This window comes from Emys orbicularis, chromosome 2 (genome assembly GCF_028017835.1).
Source record: "Emys orbicularis isolate rEmyOrb1 chromosome 2, rEmyOrb1.hap1, whole genome shotgun sequence".
In the NCBI taxonomy this organism is placed as follows: Eukaryota; Metazoa; Chordata; order Testudines; family Emydidae; genus Emys; species Emys orbicularis.
This window is the reverse complement of record NC_088684.1, coordinates 223,577,536-223,600,744: the sequence shown is the minus strand read 5'-3', so window position 1 is coordinate 223,600,744 and position 23,209 is coordinate 223,577,536. Positions and strand designations below refer to the sequence as shown.

General features: G+C 45.2%; 1 protein-coding gene across 3 annotated transcripts in view; it reads right to left on the bottom strand.

Annotated features, from left to right (window-relative positions):
• NEK10 (NIMA related kinase 10) overlaps positions 1 to 23,209 on the bottom strand; it is a 141,805-nt gene that overhangs the window by 75,509 nt on the left and 43,087 nt on the right. For all 3 annotated transcript variants that reach the window (XM_065399062.1, XM_065399061.1, XM_065399063.1), the window contains one exon: positions 7,055 to 7,130. In XM_065399062.1, coding sequence (XP_065255134.1) covers positions 7,055 to 7,130 — 76 coding nt within the window. The remainder of the gene's footprint in view (positions 1 to 7,054; positions 7,131 to 23,209) is intronic.

Sequence of the window (23,209 nt, the reverse complement as noted above, 5' to 3'; positions counted from 1 at the left end):
TTTTAAGACATGATTGGCCATTTACTCCCCTGGCCCTCACTTTTTTAAACTCCAGAGAGTAGGACGACTTTTGGCTAGTAGTAGTGAGTGTTTGGAAGGCACTGGTTTACTGATAAACAGTTACAGATCTTTAAGTACAATTAACACTCATGTGATGGACTCAGCTGAAAAGAGAGACAGAGAGAGAGGAGAAGGGAAGGAAGATCCTATGCCCAAACCAACAACAGACTGTGGCAGGTGAGTACAGCCTGTATTATTCTGTTGCAAAGCTCAGAAATCTGGCCATAGTGAAAAAGGAAGCAATTCATCAAAAGCCACACTCCAAACTGAACTACAATATTTGTGTGAAAGCACGAACTGATCACTAATGACACAGAAAAACACCAAACACAACATTGGGGAGCCATCAAAAAAGAAAGCAACATGAGGTTGCTTATTCACGTACACAGGCACTGGAGACTGGGATGGCACAGCATGTGCTGGGCAACAGAGCACAGAGGAAAGGAACAGAATAGAAAAACTGCCAGGATACCAGATGGATGACCTCAATGACAGGAAAGAGGAGAGAGTGAAAGAAAAGGAACTACAGATCAGATGTCACAGTAACATGTAGCTCATCTGAATGTTGATTCTCTGCCATTAGCAGGAGGGAAAAAGGAGAATTAATGGCATTAAACAAATATCAGTAAAATTAGCACTAGGAGAAAGACGACATTTACAAGCTCAGAAAATATTTGGATGAAATTACTTTCTATCTGGTCGAAAGTTGCTCATTCATATCATATTTATTCTCTGTCACAAAAAGATCACAAATTTAAAAATCTCACATCAGAGAGGCAAAAGATTAAATGACAATTCTGTCACCACTAACATTACTGATATGCAATGCACATACAAAGATAAAAGCAATCATATGCTTCTCAGAGACCCAAAACTCTGTTGGATTGGTAGATTAGTAAACTTCCTTTTCAAACTAGTGGATTAAACTCACCATCTGTTCAGCAAAATTATTGTGCTCTACTTGTTTCATATTTTAAATAAGTTAAAGCAAATCTTTAGAATCTGGAGGGATATGGATGAGCAGGATGGGGGTAGGGGTGGGGTGTTAGAGAGAGAGAGAGAGAGAACTGACCTTAAATGTAACTTCTCTTTCATCAACGAAGCTTAGACTATGACTTTGTAAAACTCATACATTGAGTTACATTGACTAAAAGAACTCTGCTGGAATCCAGAGTTGGAAGACACCTACTAGGCCATCTAGTCCATTTCCCTAACAGTGCAGGATGGTTCCCTATCTGACGTTTTCCCCTGGGTGGGGAAGCCAAAATCCAAGGGCTTCAGCCCCAGCTGGGGGGCCTGTAACCTGAGCCCTGCCACCCAGGGCTGAAGCCCCAGGGCTTTGGCTTTGGCCCCAGGTGGTGGGGCTTGGGCTTCACCTTCAGCCCCAGGCCCCAGCAAGGCTAACGCCAGCCCTGGCGACCCCATTAAAACGGGGTCGTGACCCACTTTGGGGTCCCAACCCACAGTTTGAGAACCCCTGATCTAAATAATACTTTTCTATGTTTGATATTTGCATCCTTCAAATATTGTCAGACTATTATTCTCCCACCTTATTATTATTAAGACAAGCTGTATATATTTAACTCATTTAATCTTTTCTCATAAATCAATCCCTCTGGTTACTTGATTTTAATACTCTTCTCTGAACTTCGTCAATTTGTCGGTATCTTTCTGGTAATGTCATGTCCATAATGAAAGACAAAGTTCCAGGTGTGGTTGCATCAGAGCTGTAAAGAGAAAGACTATTACCTCCCTATTTTGAGATATGCTGGCTTTGTTTATTCTACCTCAAGCTGCATCGGCCTTTTGGCTGCCATATCACACTGCTTACTCATGATGAAGTTACCATTCACTTTCACTATTACATTTCATTTGGTATCACGGCTTCGAAGGTTTCTCCCTCCAAGGGAATGGCTGTATTTTCAATTATTTTCCCCCAGTATAAATGTTTCTTATTTTAAGTTGAATCTTATTTTATTATACTCTACCCATGTGAAAGGAAGGATGGTCCAGTGGTTAGGGTACTAGTACAGGACTTATGAGAATTGGGTTCGATTCCCTGCTCCACTATAACATCCTGTGTGATCTTGAGCAAGTCACATTGCATCTCTGTGCTTCTATTCCACACTTGTAAAATGGGAATAAATAGCACTTCCCTACTTTAGAGGGATGTCATCGGGCTAAATACATTCAAGAGTGGAAGGCACTGAGATGCTACACTGCTGGGGGCCAGATAAGTACCTTGGATAGACTTACTTGTATTCTTCCTTTACCCTCACTGGTGTTTATGACTCTTGTCAGTTTAGTTTTACTTGAAAGTATTAATGTGCAGTTTACTCTACCATCTGAATCATTACTGAACATATTTTTTTTTTTAAAAATGGGATAGGATGTCACACAGGGCCCAGTAGCACCCTTTTAAGCACATCCCCAAAACTGAATGTTTGTCATTTACTGTATCATAGTCTGATCTTCCGACAACAGGTTTCAATCTAGGTGATAGTGTTCATAGCAAAGGTGATCTGAATTAATTTTGATTGCACTGTTTCCTTAGATACTGCATCTAAGGCTTCACTAACATCCAATTATGTTTCATTTACCACTTTTTTTCATCCACTTATTTTGTAATTACATTCAAAATAAGAATGAAATCCAATTGGTTTAGTAAGATCTAATATTCATGCTGATTGTTGATGGCTCCCTTTTCTTTCAGATGTTTAGTGATTTTTTTCTATCTACATTTATTCTGTTGTTTCACTGGGGTTAGAGGTTACATTTAAAAGAGAGTAATTGCCAGGATCACTTTTCTTCCTCTTTCACAAGATTAATAATACATGTGTTTTTCCACCAATATTCCATTAACTTTGTAGTATTATTCTAACAAAAGGATTATCTAAAAACAAAAACAAACAACAACAAACTGCTGCTCATAAGACACAAATGGAAAATTACAGTATAAAGTAAAAGAAGAATTTGCATTTGCAAAGAGCTTCTTCCTCCATAAGTTTCAAAGTGCTTCATACAGACAGGTAAAACACTATTATATTTATTTTACAGAGGGGTTAACAGCAAAGTTAAATAATGTACCCTAAGTCACAGCAAAACATTTTTAGCTTGATTTTTTTCTTTTATGTGTGTGTGTGTGTGTTCAATTCTGTTTTTCTGACAGCACTCACACAAAACTTCTTCTTTTGTTAATCAACATACAGAAACAATTATTAAACTTTTGGTGCCATTTCAGTCAAACTAGATCAAAAATTAAATCCAAATGGAAATATGATCTACTCCTCTTTATTATTACTCCCTCAGCTAAACAACTGTAGACCTCTGATCAATGGACCAAACTTTCCCTTCCCAGGAGAAAGGTACTTTCTGCGTCATGGTCCAAAATGTGAGGGAGAGCGAGAAAGGCATTTCCTCGAATCATCAGGAATCATAAAAGATGTCTCATCAAAAGCTGATAAGGAAAAAATGTTTGTTGCTGGCTAAAAGGAAGATGACAGAGCGTATCAACTTGCCAACAGATCAGGAATAGACAGTAATGACAAATGGACATAGGGTTAAAACCCCAAAGATGGAGTGTGGCCTTATCAGAGGCAGACCTTATCTACCTTTGACAGGTATCTGAGAGGCCTAGCTCTTTGTCAGTTTGGCAACATTTATACAGCTTGCCATACCAATAAAGCCTCACTGAAAGGTACAGGATCTCTACATTCGATCATAACATCAGAACCTATTTCAATTTCTGCCCAGATATCATCTTGTCTTTTCATATGCAGATCTGGTGGTCAAAAGTAGCTATCAAATCCATGATTAAGACATACGTGTTATGTCTTATGTTGAGGCCTACTGGTCTATACTTGATTTGCCGCCATCATAAGATCAATGTGTGTGTGTGTGTGTGTGTGTGTGTTTGAAAAAGAGAGATGGCAAGCATATAGGAAAGGAAAGATCATTTTCCATACCCATTCAGTTTTTATCACCTCTTCTAGGAATGCCTTCAAGAGATACAGATAATATAGATTCTGTCAGTACTAACTTGGGCCAGATTGTTTCTGGTAACTTAGTCTCGTGAAAAGCTCCATAGCTCATTATCAGTCCTCAAAGGCATCCAGTTCCTCAATTTTTAATACATTAAATACAAGCACGTTAGTTTAATATATTTTGTATTCAAAATATACATATTGCTGGAGATTTGAATTCAAGGACATAACCAATTTAAAGGAATTTAATTAGCATGATTGTTCAAAGAACCAGAATAGAAAAACATAACAATTACAGAACATAATTATATAAGCCTCACTCTCTACACATAGGGTCACATATAAAACAATGTCTGCTGTTGTTTCATGATGCTAAAAAAAGTGCTTTTACAATTCCCCGAGCAAACTGATCCAGTACTTCCTCTCGCAGGTCATACCTGAATACAAACATGCATACATATAGCAGTATGTTTTTCATATCACCTCAGCTGCTACATATAAACCATATTTAACAAATTTGCATCAGATACAACTTATTTTGACATTTATTAATTTGTTTCTGTACTGTATTTGTCCTAGAAGTGCCTTGTATTTCAAACTACCCAAAACTATTATCCTACCAATTCAGAAGAAAGCAATTTCTGCCACTCTCAAATGACACTGCTGTATTTCTCTTCCCTCTTTCTCTTTTTCTGTGGGGACTATACTGATGCTGCTGCTGCTATATGCATTGCCAGCATTCTGATTATATTATAGCCTTTCACCTTTCTTATAAGTCATTTAAAACAATCCAGTCCTAGTACTGATAGAGTCTTTAGGATAGGAGTACTGTTTAATGACTTATGTGAAATAACTTGAGGAGTTCATCTAGTTCCTCATGGATAGGTTTCCATATAAAAAAACCCACTGTACATTCATACGTAATCCCAGCATTGTAAAGAGTTCAATGCCCTTTTAAAGGGGGATTATTATATAACTCCACTACACAGCTTCAGTATGAAGACAGCGGACACCAGTTCCTGCCTTCTCTTCCTGATTGAAGACAAGGCAAAGACCATTGCAGCAATGATTTCTGGTGAAGAGCAGAAGAGGAGCTGACAAGTGGTGTCACAGAAGACCACATGCTGGGACACTGCAATAGGGAAGTGGATGTTCACCCTGCTGCCTCTTTCTAAGATCCAGTTGGGAGAGGACCACCAGAGTCTAAACACTGATTTGTGTTTGGGAGTATCAAGGTGAGGAGGGACAGGCATAAAAATATAGGTACAATCAGTATTTTAAAACTAAATGCAATATCTTTAAACCTTCAAATGATTAAACAGAAACTCACAGAGGATGCTCAAATAGGAATTTAAGATGAATTGTTAAAGGCCCAATTGACAGATCTAACTCAGCTATGTTTGGGAGAGGAGAGGAAAGGAAAGGCTGAAGGCAGCTGTACACCATTATACCTCAATGATCCTGGAGACACTGGGGGGTTTGGTCCCAGGCACAAATTAGAGCAGCCTAAGAACTGCTCTAACTTGTGACTGGCTGCAACTGCCCCAAACAGGCTGTTCCAGAAACTGGATTGCTGGAGCCCTGTAACTCTTCAGCAACACCTCGTTTGTCCAGCCATGACCCTACATGCCTTCTACAAGAAATGGAAAGAACTGGTGTAGAGCCAGCTATACCAGCCCAACATCAATCATAGATTCTTCCATTCTTAGGGAATTTTGGGGTAACCAGCTAAGCAAGTTTTCCAGTTGCTCATCCACGACATACACACACACACACACACACACACACACACACACCCCTTTTGGACAGGATCCACTCACCATTCCATTAGCTGGAGATATTAAAATGCTAGTCAGTAAGGCAACATAATCTTGTTGAAATTTCGGTAATCTGATTGGTATTATAATGTAACATAAAATGTTTCCTCATTTTGATTTGTCCTCAAATAGAGATGCTAAAAGAAACAGCAGCTCATTTGTCAGAGAGAATGCATTGACTAAGGCAACAAACTTTTAGAGTTGTCATTCACACATTTATAGCAAAACTGTGAAATTACTGATAATCATACAGCTAAGAAAACATGAAGAAAAGAATTTCCAATTGGCTTCTTAATCTCTAAGTGTCAAGATATCCTAGGGTATGTCTACACTTACCCGCTGGTTCGGCGGCAAGCAATCGATCTTCTGGGATCGATTTATCGCGTCTTGTCTAGACGCGATAAATCGATCCCGAAAGTGCTCGCCGTTGACGCGGGTACTCCAGCTTGGCGAGAGGAGTACGCGGAATCGACGGGGGAGCCTGCCTGCTGCGTCTGGACCGCGGTAAGTTCGAACTAATGTACGTCGACTTCAGCTACGTTATTCACGTAGCTGAAGTTGCGTATCTTAGTTCGATTTGGGGGGTTAGTGTAGACCAGGCCCTAGTGTGAAATACAATAGAATCCCACTATAGGGACTGACAAGGGTAATCCATGTTTTGATCATAACCAAAGGGGGATCACTACAACCAGTCTATCAAACACTGAAGTTCCCAAATGCACACATGCAGTGAAGCAAAAATTTCCATCCTGCAATGAGAGAGCAAGTTCTACTAATTATTTTAATGCCAATCAAGGTAATTAGCTCAAAGTGGTACTCCCACATGCTATGCCACTATTTACATGCAACTGAGTGGCCAACTAAAAGGTGTGTCGTTCTTGCCTATCTTTGAAAGGATCAAAGAACATTTACAACAACAACAACAACAACTTCCAAGCTGATCTTACAATCAAATGCTGACTTATCAGCATAAATCAAATCCATCAGCACCAACTGGAAATGCCTTTTGGAACATAACTTTTTTATCTGTATAATGTAACTGATCACTACACGTCACAATCACTAAAACCAAATTCCATTGTGCGAGCACACATTGTACCATTCAAAAACTTCTTTCATATTTCAGTCAAAGAAAAATAACCGTGGAGACAGAAGTCATTGTACTTGAAGGTTCTATAAATATTTGATTCTTACCAGGAGTAGAGAATAGTTCCCACAATTGATGTGAGTTTGCTGTTTTCTTGCTTCTGCTTTGCAAGACCAAAGTCAGCTACAATACAGAAAAAAAAAAAAAGATTTACAAGTAATTAAAATTTTCCTGGGACAGGCATAGCTCCTTAAATTTTGCGTGTTAGGGTGACAATTAATGTACCTTCAAACAGCTGGAAAGTTTTTTCTCTTTTACACTTTGCTGCAATGTACCATACCATCTGCTGATCTTCCACACCTATCTCTCCACTAATTAATGACACACATTTTAATCAGATATACCGGATTAAAAAAAAATCAGAAAAATATTTCTGGTGACTGCTGATGCAAAATGTAATACCGAGTCCTATTTTTCAGATTTCCATCAGTGTCCCATTCAGTTGCTATGAACATGAAATATATATATTAAAAATAATCTAATAAAGTATATGAAAAAGCACCAGTAGATAAATGCCTAGAAAAATAAATTAACAATGGAGGCAATTATTTAGCAACTCTCGCTTTATTCTAAACCATAATAAATGATTCAGCAGCAGCTGAAGCACAAAATTTTTCAGAAGCCAATGATGAAGAAACTTTAGTCTTATCACATGACAAAAATTGTTGATTTAATGTTGTCATATAGTTATGCAAATACCCATAGCCACTGTGAAATTATCAAGTGTATGTCGTTCATACAATCAAGACGCATACATCATTAAGAATCCCTACTTTCTCACCGAAGTTCCACATCATAAACTTACAATCTCATTAGTCAAAAGCTATAGAACTATTGTGATACAACAGCATTTATAAGACTTAACTGCTCTTCGCTAAACCAAATCACAGAAAGCATCAATACACCTCCATTAACAATGGTCTACTAACCAAAGTTCAGAATTTTCTATTATTTTAATAATTTGCAAGACTTAAAATGGTAAATAATCTTAATATTGTTTAAAATATTTGTATATATTGAGGCCCGTATCCTACAAAGACTTTTTGCATGTGCTTAGCTTTAAGCAGGTGAGGAGTCCCAAAGAGCATTAAAGTTAAGCATGTGCTTAAGTCTAAGCAGGATCAGGGCCAAAGTAAGGTTGGCTTACATTTTAGTTCCTGTTCCAGCATTTTGCCCTTCATTGTTCCCCATTATTTACATATTTAATTTTTGGCTATTCTAATAAAAAATGGTTACTTACCATATCTATTCCAGTTAGGTGTGTGCGCGCGTCGCGTGCACGGATGTCGGAAACTTTTACGCTAGGCTGTGGAGCCCCCTGGAGTGGCGCCGAAATGGCGATCTATATAAGCCCCTGCCAGCCCGACCCCCCTTCAGTTCCTTCTTGCTGGCTACTCCGACAGAGGGGAAGGTGTGGGGGAATGGAATAGATATGAGCAACACATCTCGAAGAACAACAGTCACAGAAAGGTAAGTAACCGTTTTTTCTTCTTCGAGTGATTGCTCATATCAATTCCAGTTAGGTGACTCCCAAGCCTTACCTCAGAGGTGGGGTCGGAGTCCAGGAACCGCAGATTGAAGGATTGCTCTGCCAAAGGCTGCATCATCCCGAGAGTGCTGGATGATGGCATAGTGGGATGTGAAGGCATGAACCGAGGCCCATGTGGCAGCCCTGCAGATTTCCTGGAGAGAAATGTGTGCCAGAAAGGCAGCTGATGACGCCTGAGCTCTCGTGGAGTGAGCCGTAACAGCAGGCGGAGGGACGTTTGCCAGGTTGTAGCAAGCACGAATGCACCCGGTGATCCACGACGATATTCGTTGAGAGGAGATCGGAGCGCCTTTCATCCGCTCAGCAATGGCGACAAACAACTGGGTCGTTTTACGAAAGGGCTTTGTCCAGTCTATATAGAAGGCAAGTGCCCTTCTAACATCAAGAGAATGGAGGCGCTGTTCACGTGGGTCAGAATGCGGTTTCGGGTAGGAAGATATCCTGGCTCAAGTGGAAGCGGGACACCACCTTTGATAGAAAGGCCAGGTGAGGTCTTAGTTGCACTTTATCTTTATGAAAGAAAGCAGGTGTCCAGCGGCTTGAAAGGAGGGCCCATAAGGCAGGAGAGGACCAAGTTGAGGTCCCATGTAGGCACAGGTGGCTTCGTTGGAGGATGGATTTTCTCCAGGCCTTTGAGAAAACGTCACACGACCGGATGTGCAGACACTGAACGCCCCGCCGCGCCTGGGTGGAACGCAGAAATGGCCGCAAGGTGAACCTTAAGGGATCCAAAGGCTAGGTGCTGGTCCTTTAGGGACATCAGGTAATCCAGAATGGAATTGGATAGAATATCCCGTTTGCACCATGTGGAGGACCCAACGGTCCAAGGTAATATGGGACCAGGCATGGTAGAAACGGGATAGACGATTTAGAAAGGGATGACTGTCCTGGGTGAGAACTGGTAGTCCGTCCTCTGGCGCACCTTCAAAATGGGCGCTTAGGGCCCGGGGGTGGCTTAGACTGTCCTTGTCCAGAGGAGGACGAGACGGCCTACGTCGGGAGTATCTGTTCCTCCGACGAGAAGGGTCCAGCCTCGGTCTCGGAGGGAAAGGATGTTGCTGGGTGGTCTGTGGCCTAAAGGGCTTCCTCTGGGTAACCGGGGTATGCATACCCAAGGACTTAATGGTATTTCTGGTGTCCTTTAAGGTATGCAGGCGGGAGTCAGTTTGATCTGCAAACGAGCCCTGGCCATTGAAAGGGAGGTCCTGGATGGTATGCTGGACCTCAGGCGGGAGGCGGAGGACTGAAGCCAGGCATTCCGCTGCATAGCGATTCCTGAAACCAGGATACGCGCAGCCGCGTCCGCCGCATCGAGGGAACCCTGGAGGGAAGTCCTAGCAACCAGCTTACCCTCCTCAGCAATGGCCCCCAGTTCCGTACGAGCCTCTGCTGGGAGAAGATCTTGGAACTTAAGGGCTGCAGACCAAGAATTAAAATTGTACCTGCTGAGGATCGCCAGCTGGTTAGCGATACACAGCGAGAGACCCCCAGTGGAATAAACCTTTTTCCCAAAAAGGTCCAGCTGTTTCACTTCTTTTGATTTGGGAGCACGCCCCTGCTGGCCCTGTCTCTCCCTGGCATTTACCGCATCCACCACCAGCAAACATGGGGCAGGGTGGGTAAACAGGTATTCATAACCCCTTGTGGGAACAAAGTACTTCCATTCCACTCCCTTAGCTGTGGGGGTAATGGAGGCCGGGGTCTGCCAGAGGGTCTTCGCATTGTTTTGTATAGTTTTGTTCATGGGAAGGGCCACCCTGGAGGGCCCTTCTGGGCCTAGAATGTCCACCATGGGGTCCTCATCCTCCACAACCTCCTCAATTTGGAGGTTCATATTGAGGGCCACTCGCCTCAACAGCTCCTGGAGGACCCTAAAATCCATAGGGGGTGGTCCAGAGGTGGACGTGCCAGCCACAGCCTCGACAGGGGAGGATGAGGATGACTCCACCGGCAGAACAGGTGCGGATGGAACATACTGATCAGACGTGGGTGGCTCCTCCTGGGGAGCTGGAGTAGCCTCTGTCGGAGGCGCTGGATCTACAGTTTGATCCGTGTCAGGAGGAGGGTTGCCTCAGGAGGCCTGTTGCTCGAGCTGGGCAACTGGGGGAGTGCCCTGGGCTTGATGATATGCCCAGGGTGTCCAAAACTGCCACTGGGGTTGCCAGTGGGTCGCTGGAGGGACTTGACCTAGGCTTCCTGGGCCAGAGTGAGGAATGTCCGAGACACCAGATGCCCTCTCTGACCTGCCCGAAGGAGATCTAGAGCGCGATGGCCAAGGAGGGGCGGTGCGGGAGTGGATCAACACAGGCACCGAGTCTCTTGGCAGGTGCGGGTCACGCGGTGATCGGCGCCGTGAGGCTGATCGTGACCGCGAGTGGTGCCGCGATGGTGAGCGGTGCCGCGATGGCGAGCGGTGCCGAGCTGGCGAGCGGTGCCGCAACGTTGAACGGTGCCAGCGTGGAGAGCAGTGCCGCGATATGGAGCGGTGCCGTGACTGGGAGCGGTGTCGATCTGGAGAGCGGTGCCGCCGTGGCGATCGCTGACCTGGGGATCAGGACCCGCAGCACGTTGGACCGAGCGGTGCCACGAAGTCACAGATCGAGATCTGGACCTCGAGCGGGACCATGAATGCGCAGTCGAAAACGACCTTGAGCGTGAGCGGCTCCGAGGTTCGAGACCGCGGGACCAGCGCCGCAAGTCAGACCGGTGCCGTGAGTCAGACCGAGACCTGTGGCGGTGCTGGGACTCAGAACGGCGCCGGGACTCCGAGCGGGACTGAGATGCTGGTCCGGAGGCTGACAGCCGGAACATCACTGGTTTGCGCTTGGATGGCACCGGGACCTGAATTGGAGCTGCTGTCGGGGCCGGAGGCACCGGAGCCGTCATCTCTCTGAGGCCTCTCGAAGGTGTCCGGCGTGGAAGGAAGAATGATCTCTTCCACTTGCACCGTCTCGTGTGGAGGGGTGGTCTGAAGAGATCGAGGCATGGTGACTTGATCAGCAGTCTGTCCAGGGTCTTGCACCGTTGGGCCCGTGACAACTGTCTCGATTCTACGAGAAGGTCCTCCCACAGCTTGCTTCTTGGCAGCAACCGGGGAATGGGAGCGGTGCCAAGGCGGGTGTTTTTGCGGCCCAGGAGAACGCCGGTCCCGAGACGAGTGCGGGATCTTCTGCGGTGCCGGAGTCGGTACCGCCGGAGAGGCGCTCCACACTGAGGCGCTCTGGCCCGCGTCTTGAGAGCGCCACAGGGCCGACTCCATGAGGAGTTGCCTAAGACGGAACTCCCTCTCCTTACGTGTTCAAGGTTTGAACGCTTTACAAATCTTGCACTTATCTACTTGATGGCCCTCCCCCAGACACCTGAGACAGGAATCGTGGAGGTCGCCCGTGGGCATGGGGCTGCTGCAAGACTTGCAAGGCTTGAAGCCCTGAGACGGCATGCCCCAGGGCCCCGCAGGGCAGTCTTTCATAGGACCGGCCCTTTAACAGCTAACTACACTTAACACTATAAAGGAAAGATTAACAGCTACTAACTATTTACAATGAAGATAAGAGAGAACGCTAGGGATAAGTGGAACACTTGACAAGACAAGAGACCACTGTTCCAACAACCGTCACAGGCGGTAAGAAGGAACAGAAGGGGGGTTGGGCCAGCAGGGGCTTATATATAGCACCATATCGGCTCCACTCCAGGGGGCTCCCCAGCCGGCCCAACGGGTAGCTGCTAGGGTAAAAGTTTCCGACATCCGTGCACGCGGTGCGCGCACACACCTAACTGGAATTGATATGAGCAATCACTCGAAGAAGAACAATAAAATACACAAATAACATAAAATTAAAATCCATGTTACTTAAACTTTTCTCGCCCCAGTTTGGTATTTTGCACTCTGGAAAGATTCCTCCCATCCTCATGAAGGCTTTTGTTTTCCTTTTTTCTCCTTCCAACTGTGACAATAAATATCATTTTTTGTTTTGGTTTGTTTTCGAAAAGTTGAATCATGAGTTCTATCATCCTTGATTCAGCGGTTCTGGTGGGAAACTTGAAGCAGGATTGGACCCTGCCATGTGTAAAGCTGTTAAACTTTAGTGTTATGCTTTGCTCTTTTTTCCCCTCTTCTGCGAAAGTGGACCCTGTATGGCAATAACAGCTGTTCTTCCTCATCTCTAGGGCCCTACCAAATTCATGTCCATGAAAAACATGTCACGGACCATGAAATCTGGTCTTCCCCTGTGAAATCTGGTCTTTTGGGTGCTTTTACCCTATGGTATACAGATTTCACGGGGGTAGACCAACGTTTCTCAAATTGGGGGTCCTGACCCAAAAGGTTGTTGCAGGAGGGTCGCAATGTTATTTTAGGGGGATTACGGTATTGCCACCTTTACTTCTGTGCTGCCTTCAGAGCTAGGCGGCTGGAGAGCGATGGCTGTTGGCCGGGCACCCAGCTCTGAAGGCTGCACCCTGCCAGCAGCAGTGCAGAAGTAAGGGTGGCAATACCCTACAATGCCATCCTTACTTCTGCGCTGCTGCTGGCGGTAGCTCTGCCTTCAAAGCTGGGCACCTGGCCAGCAGCTGCCGCTCTCCAGCTGCCCAGCTCTGAATGCAGTGCCGCCGCCAGCGGCAGTGCAAAAGTAAGGGTAGCAGTACCACAACCCCCTCTACAATAACTTTGCAATTCCCCCCACAACTCCTTTTCGGGTCAGGACCCCTACAATTACAACCCCATGAACTTTCAGATTTAAATAGCTGAAATCATGAAAATTATAATTTTTAAAATCCAATGACCGTGAAATTGACCAAAATGGACCATACATTTGGGCCCTACTCATCTCCAAGAAGATGGATCATCCCCACTGGCTGGAGTTTTGGAACCAAAACCACAACTCTTAGTGTGAGCATGTAAGTAAGTGGGGTTTCTCTGTATTAATCTCTGAATGCTACATATTGTATATGATTATCCAGTTGTTGTAAAGGACAGGTACTGGGTAGCTATATTGGGTTACTGGGAGTTAAATGCATAGCTTGGCTCAATTTACTAGCTGGCTGTTGGTAAAAAAAAAACATGAAGGCCAGACAATGGGTGCACATAAGCCACTGCCTGACAAACACAGCAGAAGGCTGAGCAATTAACTACCTAGATCCCACTTGCACCCAAGAGTTACACAGCTGTCATGCCTGGACCCTAAAGACCAAAAGGACACAGGTTCTCCAAAGTGATGTTCTACACAGGGAAGATCAGTTGTCAGGGGCTGCTGCCCTGAAGAAGAGAGAAAGAGAAACAGACCCTGCAAGACTGTGTGACTAAGTCAGGTCCAGTCTCCTCAGGGAAACAGTAAGCTAAGACATGCATATGGGCTGTTTAGTGAGCTCAAATTATCTTGCTCTCTTCTGTGCAGCTCTGTTCCTACTGTTAAAATGAGCAATATTTTGTTTTGGAAACAGCTGTCTGGTCACTGTGCACTAACCTCTGGTCACAGCCCTGAACACAGGCAGGCCTGCTGAAAAATCAAGAAATGTAGCCAGGGGACCTAGTCCTAGAGTGGGAGAATCATGAGATTCCACCTCAAGAGGTGAAGACTGGAAAGCTGTCACCTGGGGGAGAGGGTGCACTGGGAACCATGAGAGAGGGGTCTCAGGTACAGCTAGCCTAGTAACCGTGTGAGAGCCCACCCACCAACATTCTTGTGTCAACTCTGTTTATGCTACAAGGAGTCCGGTGACACCTTAAAGACTAACAGATTTATTTGGGCATAAGCTTTCATGGGTAAAAAACCTCACTTTTTCAGATGCATCTGTTTATGCTATTATAGAAACAAAAATATGTATGATAGTTAGAAATGGTTGGCTTGGGTGAGGTGTCCCATAACAGGAGAGGCACTCACATAAATGCATTTATAGGTTAGACAAATTTCTGGTGACTTTTACCCAGTCTGATACTCAGGGCTCTGGCTAGCAGTAGCTTTCTCACCCCCAGAAGGTCCTTTGATGAGAAATCCAAGGTTTAGGTACTCTTGTATTACTGAGCTGAGAACAGACTGTCCAAAGCAGCAATGACATTGACTCGGTAGTGTGTGAAAAAGATATGTAGCAAATGTGCCAGGTAGCTGTCTGGCAGATCTCTAAGGTAAGTGACAAATCCCTTTTTTGCCTATAAGGTGGATACTCCTCAAGTAGTTAACCCCAAGGCTGATTAATCCCCATGAGGCAGGAGACTTCTGCAGTGTTGACAGCTATTTGAATTAGTTTCAATGAAGTCTAGCAAGATGCCCTTTCCCTCCTCTTGAGCCCTTCAAAGAAGATAGATTCCATGGAGAAATAATTTTAAGCCCTTACAACATCCAGTGAATTCAGTGCCCTTTGCTTGAAAGAAGGACAGAAGGAAATGAGATAGATAGCCTGGTTCTAAAATAATTAATCTATTTTAGCTTTACAGGATGGTACACATTAGGGTTAGGGCAGCTATTTCTCTTGCTTTGTGGATTGAAGTCACAAGAATTTGGGGACAAAATTCTGCATCACAGACATAATGATCTGTTCCAAATGCTGCTGAGTAACCCCTACACCAGCAAGCTGTAGACAAGTCTCCAATTGTTTCTGCCAAAGCCAAGGAGCCAGAGGCAGGATAGAACAGCTAGGCCAGCAAGTGGGAGGCTCTCTGTAGACCACAGGTGACAAGCTTCTCCCCAAGCTTCATGGCTAAGAGAGGGAGGTCTTGGCAGGAACTGGATTCCACCTCACTCACAAGAGGTCATCCTGCAAGGCATCTTGGAAAGAACAGGCTGTAACATGGTCTGGAAGTTCTGCTTTCTACCTTAGCTTCATACAAGGGCGCTATCAGGGAAGGGAGAAAGGGTGGTCCACAAAGCCTCCCTTCATTTACTTGGGCACTACTCAAGACCAACTGGATGAGAGAGCAGGGATGCTGGTTAGTCTGGCCACCTGTGTCTCACTCACCACAAAGCCCTGCAGGACCCATACAGGGAGTGGTGATGCTGGCTCATCTGGATGTATCCACATTCTTGAAGTCCTGTGCATCCTGCTAGTCCTAAAGATAGCAATGGAGAACCTCAAGGATGGAAAGACCTTGTGGTTGGTCAGAACTTCCTCCCATCAGACCTCACGAACTATTTTCCAGTGTCTAATCTCAATTTTCTAAGCACACAAATCTAGAATCTAGCAAAAACAGACTTGGAAGCCACCTGTTAGCTGTCAGTATCCTGGTTATCTCTCAGTCTGCCTTCAGGCCAGAGCATGGTACTGAGAAACCATTTGTTACTGTTGGACAACCTCCTACTACCTGTAGACAACAAGAAAAGTACATCCATACTGATCCTTCTGGGCCTCTCTGTACACTTCATAATGTTGATAATCAAATACTCCTATTCCACTTCCCAGAAGCTATAACGGCTAAAAATAAACACCCTGAAATGGCACTAATTCTTATTCACATACCAAACCCAGAAGGTTATTATGAGCAACTGTTCCTCCCACCTTGAGAACCCTCACCTGCATAATCCCACAAGCCTTACCCTTTTCTATTAAGAAAGCTAATTAGACCATATGGCCTGAAATGCAAGCAGATAACAACCATCTTTACATCAACTAAACACTACTTCAGAGCTTTCTCAAACCAAAATAGGTACCTGGATGAAGAGCAATTGGTGAAAACTGAACCCAGGCAATAATGAAAAACTTCAAGGAACTTGCCTCCCCAGTAATACATACAACTATCAGGGGCATTTGCTCTCCGATTGTTAAATTGGTCTGCAGCCTTTGGGTCCTTCTGGATTCCTGAACTGGTATTGAATGCCAAAATAGCTATGGCAACAAAAAATGCCCACTTCTATCTGTAACTGGCTAGAAAATTGTTCCCATCCTATTGGGTACAGATCCAGCCACAGAGATCAGCAGACCATTGTTAACTGACGTAGACCTTCAGTCATGATTCTGGTAATTCATATCTAGGAATGACGCTACATTCCTTAAAAAGCTCCACACTGCAGCAGCCCCTCTGCTTAGCATAGGACTGGTGTTACATCAGCTCAATAATCCAGTCTCTGCACTGGTTCTCCAATTAATACAGAGTCAACTTCAAAATCTCCTGATATTAAAAGCCCTAAGAAAAAACCTGAGAAATTGCTCTTCTTAAACAACCAGGCCATCCAACAGCTACATTCTGCCAGAACAATGGCATTGTCAACCAATAAAGGGAGGCTCATGAGTACAGAGACTGAGACAGAACTTTAACAGGAGCTAGACCTAGACTGTACAACTCACTCCTGCAAGAGATGCGAGTGAGCACAAACCGCACCACTTTCCGAATGAAATATACAACTTGTATTTCCAACTTAGCTTTCCTCAATAAATTTTCTATCCACCCACAACACCTGCTGACACAAACACAGAAAAACATTCTATAAACCAACCAAAGTATTACTCCTTCTGACTGGGAAGAAGTACAGGCAAGTCTCATCTTATGCAGGGGTTCCGTTCCGCGGGTTAGCGCGTAAAGCGAAAACCGCGTATAGTCAAAATTACATCGAGTTGAATGGCGGGCGGAATCACCCGCACTACAGGTACAGTATTAAAATTGTTATTTTTATCTTTTTTTTTGTTTTTGCCAACCGCGTAAAGCTGAAATCGCGCATGTTAAATGCGCATAAGATGTGACAGACCTGTAAAGAAGTATTCAGATAAAACAATGACAGAGGCCATGTAGATAAGGGAAAATAAAGATGACAAGAGGAGATGGGGAAGGGAAGGCCCCAGAGAATCATACTGTACATCTCTACTTCAAATGGAATTATTTTGAGGAAGTTCTACGGCCTGTGCTATACAAGAGGTCAGGCCAGATGATAAGAGGTCCCTTCTGGCCTTAGAATCTATAAATCTCAGTGAAAGACTCTGTAACCACTAGGCCAGGTGGACCAAAGAAGAAGGGAGGCAAGAGTGGAGGCTGGAAAGAATCCTTTAAAGGAGGCAGAGGAGAGCAGAAATGCCTGGACACTGTATCACTCATAATCCTTTTTGTTTTGCTCGGAGTGGGGAGGTCCATGGTCCCGGTAATCTTGCCATCCAGATAGGCCATGCATGATTGAATTCTCATAGACTCATAGACTCATAGACTTTAAGGTCAGAAGGGACCATCATGATCATCTAGTCTGACCTCCCGCATGATGCAGGCCACTAAAGCTGACCCACCCACTCTTGGAATAATTCTCTCCCTTGACTCAGCTGTTGAAGTCCCCAAATCATGATTTAAAGACTTCAAGTCGCAGAGAATCCTCCAGCAAGCGACCCCTGCCCTATGCTGCGGAGGAAGGCGAAAAACCTCCAGGGCCTCTGCCAATCTACCCTGGAGGAAAATTCCTTCCCGACCCCAAATATGGCGATCAGCTGAACCCCGAGCATGCGAGCAAGATTCTCCAGCCAGACCCTCTGGAAAAAAGTTCTCTGTAGTAACTTTTAATATCCCATCATTGCCCATTGTTACTAATTACCAGCGATGGCACGTTATTGACCTATTGACTAAGATCACGTTATCCCATCAAACCATCCCCTCCATTCAAATGAAGTCTGGTCCCAGTTCTGATGGTGCAGGCCCATGATCTCAGAGCTGACTTGAAGCACTAGGTAAGAGGAATCTAGGTGGCCCTTCTGGTATACCATGCAGGGAAGGAGATTGATAGTACAAGTGGCAAAATAGCTCAGTCTGACTAGGACAGCCCAGTGCCAACATCTCACCATTTTCTTACCTCTCCTCCTTCCTGGGAAAGAGAAATTACCCTTTTTTTGATCAGCAGCAAGAGAAACAATGTTTAGTTTGCTATGAGGTTGAAGGTAAAATGAAGTGCTGGTGAATTGATTATTCCCATGAGGAGGGGCTTGCAAGCCAATCCATAACATCCAAGCAATGTCTACACAGCTATTTTTAGAGCGCTAGCATAAGCACCGCTAGCCCAAGCCTGTAGACCAGGGCTGGGAGGCTCGCTCCCAGATGCAGTGTAGACAGGCCCAAGGGAAGACACAACCCTGCAGCAATCCCCATAGAATCCATTCTCTTAGAGGCAGCAAATCTGAAGGGCTTTGTAGTGGCTCTGTCACAGGGGCATAAAATAAAAGAAACAGGTCCAGTGTCCCTGTGCCAGAGCAAGTGCTCCCATTGGCCAATTAAGAGGGTGGGCAGCACTTGGAGGCTATAAAGGATCAGGAAGTTCTGGTGAGTGTCAGTCTGAAAACTGAAGGAGGTCTCTGGGGAAAGCTCTACTTAGAAAGAGGGAGGAATTATCAGGAAGCCTGAGTCAACACCAATGCTGAGAGGTTGAAAAGGAATGAGGGCTAGGAGCCACTGGAGGGGCTAGCTGGCTGACCTTTTTGAGCTGAAGAGCCAGTGGCAGGAGGCTGAAAGAGGCAGACAGCTAGGAACCAGGAGAGGGACTAGCTTTCTGACCTTCCTGAGTCAAAGCCAGCCAGTGCTGACAGAATGAAAAGGGCTGAGGGCTAGGGAACCCGTGGAGGGGCAAGCTGGTTGTCCTTCCTGAGCCATGGAGAACCAAAGCCAGAGAAGACTGGAGAGGGCTGAAGTCTGAGAACAGCAGAGGATGGTGCCTGCTGGCTGTGCTGGAGAGCTGGGGCGTGGTGCAGGATGCCCAGGACATGGTGCAGGATGCAAGGGTTGTATTGATGTATTGCATGGATTACAGTGCTGGGACTTGTTATGTGCACAGGGCTTTCTTTTTTAATAAATTAATCCCACAAGTGCCATTTGCACTAAGGACTATTTCTCAGGACTCTGAAGGAGACTGGTGCATGTGTCATGCTGCAGCCTGCTACTGAAGGGTGCTCCAGGCAAGCTGGCCCTATGAGAGGGTCCCATGCAGACTTTCTTGACTCTCAAAGGTCTTTGCATCACTGAACCAGGGCAGGTTGGGAAAGAAGTCCACTGAGAACACAACAGATAAATGGATTTTCATATTCCATGTTAAATATATTGTGCTACTGCTGCTGCATGGAATCGTACATTTTATCATGTAAGTCAGGGGTGGGGAACCTTTTTTTCTATCACCGGCCATTGACACACAGAAAAAATAAATCGCGGGACACACACAATTAAAAATCGCGGGACAAATCCAACGCTCCCAGCCCCGCCTCTTACGCCTCCCGCACAGCCACCGGCCCCGACCCCCGACCCAGAGTAGCCCCCCCTTCCCCAGAGAAGTGCCAGGAGGGCAGGCCACGCACGGCCCCAGCCCCCCCAGCCTCAGAGTGCTGGGAAGGTGGGTGGTGTGTGGCCGCAACCTCCCCAGCCCCGGCTGGGGCACAGGGAGGAGCCACATGCTACGCGGCGGTAAACAGGGGGGAGAGCCTGGGCAGGACGGAGTGTGGGCAGGTCCATACCTGGCTGTTTGGGGAGGCACAGCCTCCCCCAACCTATGGGACCCACCACCCATGCGCGGGCCGGATCAAATTAAGCAACAGGCTGGATCCAGCCATGGGCCATAGGTTCCCCACTCCTGATATAAGCAGAACAACCTATGTGGATTTATATAGAAATAAGCACTCCAAGCTACAAAATGTAGCTACAATGAAAAAAACATACTCATTTTAAATTCAGAAAACCATTAGCTCTCACTATCTATATACATACAAAAATACCTACGCAGATGAAAACTAGCCAGGGACAATAGCGGTCCAAGTTATGGCTAAAACAGCATACCGAATAATAATTATTATTAGAGTGGGGGTGCCATGCTGTGCCTGCAATTTTAATGTAAATTCTGTTTATTAGAAATTTATAACTCAGACACTCACACTGATCAGGAGTGTATCATTTCAGTGACACTTTCCCCCCATTTAAAATAAAAAGTTTAACCATTTAAAAATTACTATTTTGTAACATTTATATCATGGTAGCACCTAGAGGCCAACCGGGCTGGTTCCTATTGTGATGTTTGCTCCTTTGGACATTTGGAGAACTTTCCACAGTTTTGTCTGGACTCTTGGTCCTGTGCTGATTGGCTGCTTGCTCCAACACTCCTGCTCCCCCTCACCCTCCCTCACAGTCTCTTCACCATGACTTCACTCCACACCTGCTCCTGCCCTGTTCCTCTCACCCCAACTCCCTTCCCTTTCCTTTCTATTTAGCTGATCCCCTATTAAGAAAACCAACCCCCCTTGCGCCCTCAAAAAAATTGTGTAACTAATAGGACATTTGCTGCCATCTCATTATTCACCGTGCTTGTGCATAACACACTTTCTCACACCCTGTGCCTGTTTTGTCTATTTGGATTGTTAGCTGTTTGGGCCAGGGACTGTCTACTACTTTGTTTGTATACTGCCTAGCACAGTGGTGCCCTGTGATAAATGAAGGGAGGGGGGTAGTTCTCTTTTATGGACACCCAGCCAGCCAGTTAGCTATAAAATCCCTCTTAGTAGCTGTTCTCTACTTGCTTTACCTGTAAAGGGTTAAAAAGTCCATAGGTAAAAACGAGGGAGTGGGTACCTGACCAAAATAGCCAATGGGAAGGCTAGAACTTTTTAAAATTGGGGGAAAACTTCCCCTTTGGCTGTCTGTGTTGTTCTCCCGGAGAGCAGGGACAGGGCTGGAGCCAGGGCGGGCTCCAGGCACCAGCTTACCAAGCAGGTGCTTGGGGCGGCCACTTCGGAGAGGGGCGGCACATCCAGCTGTTCGGCGGCAATTCGGCGGACGGTCCCTCACTCCTGCTGGAGCGAAGGACCTCCCGCCGAATTGCCGCCGCAGATCGCGATCACGATCGTGGCTTTTTGTTTGTTTGTTTGTTTGTTTGGCTGCTTGGGGCGGCCAAAACACTGGAGCCGGCCCTGGCTGGAGCTATGCTGTAAAAGCTTGGGCCAAGTATGAAAATCATCAGATCATACCTAGAAACTACTCATTTGAAACCCCAGATATGTAAGTAGATCAGGAAATGTCTAGGAAGACGCAATTAGGTTTATCTCTTTTATTTCTTTATGGCTTGTGGACTCCTCTATGCTAATCCCAGGTGCTTTTGTTTTGCTTGTAACCTTTAAGATGGACCTTAATAAAGCTATCTTGATGTTTAATCCTTGTAATTTTTTTTTTAATCTAGCAAAAAGCCTAAATTCCAGATGTATTTTCTTTCTTTTTGTTTTTAATAAAATTTACCTTTTTTAAGAAAAAGGATTGGATTTTTGTGTCCCTAAGAGGTTTGTGCATATGTTGTTTAATTAGCTGATGGCAACAGCTGATTTCTTTTGTTTTCTTTCTCAGCTCTTCCCCGGAGGGGGTGGGGTGAAAGGGCTTGAGGGTACCACACAGGAAGGAATTCCCAAGTGCACCTTCCTGGGTTCTCAAAGGGGTTTTTGCACTTGGGTGGTGGCAGCATCTACCCATCCAAGGTCAGAGAAAAGCTGTAACCTTGGAAGTTTAATACAAGCCTGGAGTGTCCAGTATTAATTTTTAGAATCCTTGCGCCCCCGCTCCCCCACCACCACCTTCTGCACTCGAAGTGCCAGAGTGGGGAATCAGCCTTGACAGGCCCCACTCTTGGTTAGCCCTTATACATTTCCATAATAAACATATTAAATAATAAAAAATAACAAACATCTAGTAAATGACAGTTCCTTCCCAAAGAGCTGATAGTCTGAAAGACAATACATGGATGAGACCAACAAGTGGGCCAGGGCAGAAGGTAGAGGAGACAGTGTAACAAAAATAACTGGATATATACACTTAACCAATCAGGAGTAGTGATCACACCTCACTATCTCCGTAGCCATGATCAGATTGCAGTTTTCAGTATGCATTTCAGAAGAGACAATTTTTGAGGAGCGACTTGTAAGAGGATACGATGGTGCCTTTGCAGTTTTTGATGGGGGGGCTGTTTTCTCACATGTAAGGGACAGCATGGGAGAAAGTACAAGAAGGCATTTGAGGAAGAATATTTAAAATGCAGAGGTTCACTGGGCATAGAATGTTTATTTTTATTTCCATCAATTGCAGAAAACTACTGGGAAAGGGGTCAAACAATGATATGGTATAATCATTCTTGGAATTAAAAAAATAATAATAAATTGTGGATATACAGATTGAAAATTTGTACCTATTCGTGCCCCGGTATCACCTACTACAGTAAACCACACGGGAGGGACATGAGGGACGTTTACAGGAGATCATCTCTGCAGGAGTCTCCTCACCCTCACAGAGATCTTCCCACCTGCAGCCAGTGTCATCATAGAGAGGTTCTCTATGTCTGCCCTAGTTGTGGCTCTCAGCTGGCCATCTCCTTGGCTCACTGACAACACATGTCCACTGGAATTGCACTACAAGAGACTTCCCCTTGCTGCAGCTGCCCCCAGAACTCCTGGGAGGGTTCTGTGGAAAAGATAATACATCAGGCTGTATGATCTTTTCTGGGTAAATTCTGCACAGTTGGGGTAGCAGGAACAATGAGCTCCCCCTCCCAAAACATGTCCAATATTTGCCTTCTCCTCCAGCACAAAATTCTGGTCTTCAGGGGAGGCCTCCATGGGGTCTGGAGGCAGGGAGATGTTACTACTGAGGTAACCGAGCCCCCTTCCATTTGTGTGTCAGATGAATACCAGAACTGTTTAATAGCAGTTTCTTGTTGAGGTTCCTGGAAAAGTGTACCCAATGCAG